This window comes from Sinocyclocheilus rhinocerous, unplaced genomic scaffold, assembly GCF_001515625.1.
Source record: "Sinocyclocheilus rhinocerous isolate Xijiao unplaced genomic scaffold, SAMN03320098_v1.1 scaffold395, whole genome shotgun sequence".
Classification (NCBI taxonomy): domain Eukaryota; kingdom Metazoa; phylum Chordata; class Actinopteri; order Cypriniformes; family Cyprinidae; genus Sinocyclocheilus; species Sinocyclocheilus rhinocerous.
The window spans coordinates 2833874-2843128 of NW_015660890.1; the positions used below are offsets into that span (position 1 = coordinate 2833874).

Sequence of the window (9255 nt, forward strand, 5' to 3'; positions counted from 1 at the left end):
CCCACCTGAGAGCTCTGCAGTGAAGTTGTCCGTGTCTCCATATTCAAACTCCAGATTCGGGGACTCCATGGACCCCTGCGGATCAGAGGCAAATAATAACTGCACTGCCACAACAGAAAGTGTCACATGTCTAACATCCTGGAGCGCTTGCCAACCGCATTTCAGGTCTTTCCACTATTTCTGCAGCACGTGATTTTCCTCGTAATTATGCAAATTCAGCCAGGTCACACTACTCTAGTACTTCAATGACAATAGCTTGGGAAATGTAGAGAAAATAAGGGTGGCAATTAATTACCTACCATTTCGATCACCACAGTACCTCACATGTGCTCGGAAATTACAAAGTAACCATTAAAACATACACATACATTCTAAAATAATGTGAAATGTATCTCAATGTATAATGTGAAATGTATCTCAAATTATAGTACACTGAAAATAGCAAGTCTAGGGTGACTTGATGCTGTATTTTTGTGGATTTTGTAAGTTCTGTACATGCTTTTTGAGATAATATTGCCTATATACAAACTTGATCGAGATGAAGAGTTTGTAACTGTTCACTGCTAACACTTTCAGTATTATATATGAAAAACTTTCTTTAATAATAAAATTTGAAAGAAATTACTTTTTAAAATGCAGTATGCAGGGTCTGTAGTACACTAAAAATTCATTTTAACATTAAAAGATTGTAAAAATGCAACTGTTAAAACATGTCAATTGGTTAATAGTAAGTTTTTTGCTACAGTATATATTGTAATGTGTTACTATAGAACTCTAATGAGACATTTTATGTAATTTTACAGTAAAATACTGTTAAAAAAAAAGAAAAAAAAAAGACCAAGTCATAAATAGCAAATTGACATAGAATTCCCTGATGGGGTACACTGTAAAAAGTGTAATTTTAATTGTAAATATGCTCATTATAACAGTAAAAAGACTGTAAAATGCTACTGTGAAAACTTGATAACTGGTTAACAGTAAGTTCTTACTATATACATAAAAAACTGTAATAAATTTGACAGGACAGTTCGTGTAATTGTACAGTAAAATACTATTAAATTTACAATTTTTTAAAGTGAAAACAACAAGTCATCTTATAATTTACAGTCAAAAACTATAAATCGACCCTCCCAAAATTTCCTCTTGTGGTACACTTTAAAATAAAAATGTAATTTTAATGATGGAGGACTGTAGAAATACTACTGTGAAAACATGTTAATTGGTTAACAATAAAAAATTTTTTATTATATACAGTGGAAAACAGGATATTTAAAAAAAGAAAAGTCACCTTACAATGTAAAACTTTAAACTGACATTCCCTGTAACATCTGATTTTATGGTTTTTCATGTAAATAATTATGCTTCTTAGTATTTTGTTATCAGTTACAGTATGTATATTAGCTTTTTACGCCACATATTATAAATTAATGTCCATCAATTATTGTTCTTTTTACAGCAAAGTTCTGGGCTGGCAACTTTTTACGGTAAATTCCACAGAAATTTCCTCTTGTGGTACACTTTAAAATAAAAATGTAATTTTAATGATGGAGGACTGTAGAAATACTACTGTGAAAACATGTTAATTGGTTAACAATAAAAAAAAATTATTATATACAGTGGAAAACAGGATATTTAAAAAAGAAAAGTCACCTTACAATGTAAAACTTTAAACTGGCATTCCCTGTAACATCTGATTTGATGGTTTTTCATGTAAATAATTATGCTTCTTAGTATTTTGTTATCAGTTACAGTATGTATATTAGCTTTTTACGCCACATATTATAAATTAATGTCCATCAATTATTGTTCTTTTTACAGCAAAGTTCTGGGCTGGCAACTTTTTACGGTAAATTCCACAGATTTTTCCCTGACCCACAGTGTGTCATGGTAACAGGAAGCAAGGCTGCAGGGTTTCCAGTGTGTGTCCACCTAAAAGGATACTTCCTGCATAAATGACTGCTGACTGTTGGCCAAGTCTGCGCTTATGCTTAAGAATAGCCACATGTCTTTTAGCCAGCTCTCTCAAAGAGCTACTAAAGCGTGAACATTCACACTCAAACGTAGTGTTAATGGTTTCAAAACATCAGTGCTGATCGACTGTATGCTAATGTCCCTAAACAGCCTCTAAAACCCTGAGCCAAACATGGATGAAGTGTCAGGTCCTCTGAGGCGTTTTGATTTAATTGCAGCCCAATTAACATCTGGGGAACACGCTCTGTGCTGTCAGTTGAAGAATAAATTACGTACGAAGCATAACGTTGAAGATGAACTTTCTTCGTTCCCCCTGAGGACCAGGTTCTCTTGCTCAAGTGCCTATTCATTTAAAGATTAAGCGCTTCTGCAGGACATTCACCTTGTTGCAGTTAATTTGACCTCACTGTTCTGTTAGACTTTCTCTCAAGCTGTTTTAGCAGGCAGCTTTCTTGCAGTATTTCCCTGTATTTTGCACCATCATGCAGTTATTTTTTAGATGTGGGCCGTGTCAGACTTGTCCCCCACATATCACTTTGAATTTTGCCCAAAAGCTCTATTAAGGAGGCATCTGACCTCAAAACCATCCCAAATGGGTCACCCACTATTATGCTTTTTGGCAAACTTCTTATGTGCTTTCACATGGTTTCTTTTTGAGTAATGGCCTCTTTTGCCACCCACCCATAATGCACGGCTCTTGACAATGATACTGAAAGAGCTCTTGATATTGGTGGACTCAGTTCTCATATCTTGAACTCTGTACTTTTTCAAAGTGATTGTTGACCTCTCTCTACTTTCTCAAACAAGTCCCCTTCTCAGAGAGTTTTGATGGATAACCTTTGCTAGGTAATGTCTGGGTGGTTTGATTTCGCCTCCATTTTATGCTTTCGTTTTACTGTATCTCTAACCTCTTTGGGAAGCTTATGCTCGTTCGTTTGACAGCTATAAGCTCAAATGACTTCACAGGCAGTGGCCAATCAAAGAAACTTAAAGGGTTAGTTCACCCAAAAATGCAAATTCTGTCATTAAACAACATGAGGGTGAGTAATTAATGACCGAATTTTCATTTTTGGGTGAACTAACCCTTTAAAATAAGTCCAATCATCAGCCCATCAGACCAATCGTTTTTATAAATTTGTGATTAGAAATAAAACTATTTTTATTTTAACATTGAAATTTAAATTAAGATGGTAACAATACACTCATGCCACAATTTGGTTGGATAAATGATACTGATCTCACAATAATCTCTCACAATACTTTAAACAAAGCCAAAATAGAGTTAAAACAGTATTTTTTTTTTATTACTTCATGATAAACACTTCACAAAAAGTACTTTTCATAACCAAAAAAAAAATAGTCAAAATGCAGAATTATGCTTGCTCTCTGACCCTTACAAAAAGTTTTAAATAATTTATTTTTAATTATATTTTTATATATTTATTACTTATATTTTTAGTATTTTTTATAAATTATAAAATGAATTTATTATTATTATTTTTTTTTTTTATTAACAATTAATACAAATGGAAGCTCCAATTTATGGCTGGATTAACTGGATATCATTGTTTACCTACATGTGAATAAAAACCTAAATGACATCGGTCTAAACTTTAATTTTTGGATGAACTATACACAATACATATTGTTGCATTTTTGTATTGCAATATGTTGTGACACAATAGTTTATAGTGACCCACCCCTAGTTTAAATATATAATGTATTATATTCAGGTACTGTATACGGATTATGGGCAAAAAATACATTGTATAATGAATGTGAGAAAATTTTACATGCACATTCTCATCATAATGCAGTAAATGCACATACTTTATGCATAATGCATGTGCGTAGATTTTATGTATGCATGTGCACACTAAACTAATGATTTACCCTCCTCTCTCAGTCTCTCTCTCCCTCCTAACTCACAGACATGTGTGGCACATTCAGAAGCATTTTATTTTGGTCCTCAGAAGCAGATGGCATTGATACTCATGGTGGGAAGCTCTAACTGAGAGAGAGAGAGAGAGAGAGAGAGAGAGAGAGAGAGAGAGAGATGGGCTTTCCTTCTGACAGCTTTTCCGACACCTTCCCTAAAGGTTACTCCACTCTGATCTCCCAGAAGCAGAACACTCACATCTGATCCAAACCAGCGCCAGATACTGATGCTTTCAAGGGCCAAAACATCTGATACAAAGGCAAACTATGATACTTATAAACTAGAACAGCGTCCTGTAAACAGAATACACATTTCTGCCGTGAATCATGACACTGATTACTCACACACACGTCATACGCTGAAGAAACTGCCTCAGTGGTGGAGTCTAATGAACCATGAGTGATTCATTAGGCTTTTTTACGTCTAACTTTAAACTATACCTGATCATTACGAGGTACTTGCAAGTTATATACAGTAATATATTCTCGTGTTTAACTCTTTAAAAGCCTACACTATCATATTTGAGCAGCAAATTTCTAAGGACTCTAAACCATCAACATGATTACAACTGTACTAAAAAAATCTGTTGTGAGCTAGTACATGCATTTTGTCATCGGACTGTTAATATTTTTTTTTAAATTGTAAAAACTCCACCTTCAGGTCATGATTCATGTGTCTTTTTTGCTGTGAATCTTTATTGATTTTTTTATAAAGCAAATGAAAGAATAACTTTTACATTGTTAGTATTATTGCAAGATGAATACATACTGGACTGAAGCAACGTTCACTTGATTATCCATATATCATTTTTAGAAAAATCATGTTAAAATGTGAGTATCAAATAGGATCCATCAGGCTTTTGAGGAACATTTATTTGTTTCTCAATCATCATTATATTGCATTGTATTAGCCTATATGTTTTGCCCCCACAATAAAAAACATGGAGTGTTGATCATAAAACTAAACTTTTAAATATCATCTTACTAAATGTCACAATACATACAGAGTGACAACTGATATGCATTTTATGTAAATAGTCTGCTATACCATTATATTGATCTCCTTAATTTACATTACAAGCTATCAGAATTTCAGCTTACTTTTTGGCCATATAAATATCAGCAACTGCACCAAGTTGCATATTTTTGCTCAGTTTGTACCCCTGAAAAAAACCAGGGTGTTTTTAAGCTTCATATTCTCCGGTACCATATACATGAGCCATAAAAGCATGACAATTTTTTTTTTTTTCTGAGTATTATTTCATATGTCAGGCTTAACATTTCATTTTTCCATACATTATAGAGTACTTTCACATCAAATTTAAAATCAAATCTAAAGTCCAAAGTTCAGCTCTAAGCCCAACCAAACCATAACAAGGAGCAACTGAACAAGAGTTGCATGCTTTTCTATCCTATGAAACAAACTGGAATAATCTGTAAATCTCAAAGATCAAAACAGGGCATGCACAATGTGCCCTGTGCCAACACTGAGCTACTGGACCAAATACTAAAAGATCCAGTCTATATTCAGCATTTATTATTCATTACTCATTTAATGCAGCCAGATGCAATAATTCATCACCATGCACAAAAGACCAAACACAGAGCTTCACATTCAGTATATTCTGGTCTAATGACAGATCACTCACATATCTGACCTTTGAGTTTCACGCCTGGTCATAAACTCCAGTCATGCACAACATTTTGAGGCATTTTGTGTACATTCAATCCGCCTCCCCATCACTGTCCTAGAAAAAAATCTGCTGCATGATTCATGTGTTTTTTGCTGTGAATATCTTTATTGATTTTTATAAAGCAAATGAAAGAATAACTTTTACATTGTTAGTATTATTGCAAGATGAATACATACTGGACTGAAGCAACGTTCACTTGATTATCCATATATCATTTTTAGAAAAATCATGTTAAAATGTGAGTATCAAATAGGATCCATCAGGCTTTTGAGGAACATTTATTTGTTTCTCAATCATCATTATATTGCATTGTATTAGCCTATATGTTTTGCCCCCACAATAAAAAACATGGAGTGTTGATCATAAAACTAAACTTTTAAATATCATCTTACTAAATGTCACAATACATACAGAGTGACAACTGATATGCATTTTATGTAAATAGTCTGCTATACCATTATATTGATCTGCTTAATTTACATTACAAGCTATCAGAATTTCAGCTTACTTTTTGGCCATATAAATATCAGCAACTGCACCAAGTTGCATATTTTTGCTCAGTTTGTACCCCTGAAAAAAACCAGGGTGTTTTTAAGCTTCATATTCTCCGGTACCATATACATGAGCCATAAAAGCATGACAATTTTTTTTTTTTTCTGAGTATTATTTCATATGTCAGGCTTAACATTTCATTTTTCCATACATTATAGAGTACTTTCACATCAAATTTAAAATCAAATCTAAAGTCCAAAGTTCAGCTCTAAGCCCAACCAAACCATAACAAGGAGCAACTGAACAAGAGTTGCATGCTTTTCTATCCTATGAAACAAACTGGAATAATCTGTAAATCTCAAAGATCAAAACAGGGCATGCACAATGTGCCCTGTGCCAACACTGAGCTACTGGACCAAATACTAAAAGATCCAGTCTATATTCAGCATTTATTATTCATTACTCATTTAATGCAGCCAGATGCAATAATTCATCACCATGCACAAAAGACCAAGCACAGAGCTTCACATTCAGTATATTCTGGTTTAATGACAGATCACTCACATATCTGACCTTTGAGTTTCACGCCTGGTCATAAACTCCAGTCATGCACAACATTTTGAGGCATTTTGTGTACATTCAATCCGCCTCCCCATCACTGTCCTAGAAAAAAATCTGCTGCAGGAGGAAAACACGCTCTAATTCCTCAAAAAAAAAAAAAAAAACATTCAATATGCTCAACGATCACGGTCGAGGAATTCATTACCATAACTTCACTAGGCTGGACATATTCCCAGCAAAATATGTGTTGCTGTCCTTGAAGACCGAATCTGGGCTGCACTGTGCCAAGAAGAGAATCAAAACATGCATTTGCTTGCTTTTATTTTTAATGACTGAATAAATAATAAGTTCATATGTTTGAGAGAGCAATGAGTACATTAGTGTGCAGTCTTTCCCACTCCAGTTCAGTTCATTCATGGATAAATAGAGACAGACAGACAGAAAGATAGATAGATAGACAGAAAGATAGATAGAACGATAGATAGATAGATAGATAGAAATAAACCACTGCTTCTTTTAAATAACTTTAAATGAAAATAAATAAACCTGCAGCAGACTGTATATTATTGACCCTCTTAACCCCCAATATAACAATGTATATTCCATAATATCAGGCTGATATCAAGCTTAATAAATAACTGGTTTTGAATACGTATTATAATGCATAGGAATGTGTGCCTACTGACATAGACGGGTTAATGTGAGGAATACACATGTAGATGAAATGAGCCAAATGCATACATGCTCAGCATTTAATATGCGCATATATCCATATACAGTGTAAGAAGTGGGAATTCAAGACAGAAACAAATGCATTCTTCATTTTTACCCTTCAAATGCATGCACGTCTATATCCTCTATAAAACCATCAGCAGGTCAAACTGGATCAAATTCCTAAAGACAAGGTATTTTTAGCGCCATGCATGTTTCTAAAATAACAACTCGAGGCATTTAAAGCCCCCAGCAACAAGCCACTTTACACACGCCCCTCTACCCCTGCAAACTGTCAGTGTGCTCGGATTACCTCCGAATCCTTCTGCTGATGGCTGAACCCATCTCTCTCTTGAGCCAGAGACTTCTGTCTGTTACTGTTAGAATCATTAAGTAAACGTACCTCCATGTCGTCGGTCTGCTGCTGCATCTGTTAGGCTGAGGATCTGCTCGCCGCACGGAAATACACCGTCACACTGGAGCAGACGCTGCTGGACTCCAAATTCAGAATAATATCCGTCCCCGCCGCTCTGATTGGCTGCTGCTCGCCGATGAGGGCGTGGTTTGACGTTTGACGTAGCCACGCCCACACAGCACTTGACCACGTATATGCAGGTGCTATTACATATAAATTGCCTGTATTTCTCTCATAATTGTAATAAATGTTCATTTTAATCGCTGCAAAACATATAACAATGAACTGTAACATTCTGCATTTTTTTAATATCTGGGAGTGTGCAATCACTGCAATACAGCTTCCCAGGGGTTGTTTTTATAAAATAAAATAAAATAAAATATTCTTTATTGTTGATGTCATATGAAAATCACATAACAATATTCCCTTACCATTTACCTTCTTAATGTATATTAATTTACAAATTCCAGCTTTACATGAAAATTATTTATAAAAACTTTCCATGTGAAAATTAAATCTTGAGTATATATATATATATATATATATATATATATAAAAGAACATTTATAATATATACATATTATATTTATAAATTATAAATGTTTATGTATATAATATATAAATATATAATGCAATTAAAACATTTTCATACAATTTTTTTTATTCAATATTTAAGATAGACAGGGCAATATTTCTCATTTTCATTTAATTTAAGTTGATGTACTTATAAAGAAACTGCAACTGAAATAAATAATAAACACAAACACTCATATGTGAAGAAATACCAGATATAGCCATAAATTAATTAAAATAAAATCACCAATCATGTATGGCCTTTAGAAAGTGCTGTCATTGTTCTGTTGTGATACAGACAAAGTGCTATTATTCACATTGAGGAACAGAAAGAACACATTGAGTTTTCTCCTGATATAGAAAGAGCCACATTGTGACGTTTTTTGACAGACCATACTCTGAACACAGTGACTTATTGAGATGTTTGTTGTGGTGGTGTCTTCACATACAAGTCAAGTCAAATGGGAACGACACTTCAACAAACATTTTAATTTGAAAGTGTGAAAGATGCCCAAAAGAAACTGGACAGACTTTAATTTGTTCAGACATTCTCAGAAGATCTGAGATAGAAATATGAAAAAAATATAATCTTGACAACTGCAACGTTTATCATATTACACTTTTAGCAAATGATTAAACATTAGTATCCTTGTAAGGCTTGAACTTGAGGACAGTCATATGTAACAGGTCAGAGTGAAGATAACACAGTGACTCGCAGCTTTTGAGTGTGTTTGTACATGTAACCTGAGTGACAACAGCAGCTGTTCTTGTCTTTGCATACAGTATCTCACAGAAGTGAGTACACCCCTCACATTTTTGTAAATATTTTATTATATCTTTTCATGTGACAACACTGAAGAAATTACACTTTGCTACAATGTAAAGTAGTGAGGGTACAGC

General features: G+C 33.9%; 1 protein-coding gene across 2 annotated transcripts in view; it reads right to left on the bottom strand.

The window, feature by feature from the left end:
• The window catches only part of strip2 (striatin interacting protein 2), a 29060-nt gene extending 21198 nt beyond the window's left edge, over positions 1-7862 (bottom strand). Inside the window, exons 1-2 of one of the 2 annotated variants that reach the window (XM_016535336.1) lie at positions 7771-7862; positions 6-75 (exon numbers count right to left, since the gene is read on the bottom strand). In XM_016535336.1, coding sequence (XP_016390822.1) covers positions 6-75; positions 7771-7797 — 97 coding nt within the window. In that variant the 5' untranslated portion in view covers positions 7798-7862. The remainder of the gene's footprint in view (positions 1-5; positions 76-7770) is intronic. The other variant, XM_016535337.1, reaches the window with a different exon arrangement.
• Positions 7863-9255: the final 1393 nt, after the last annotated feature.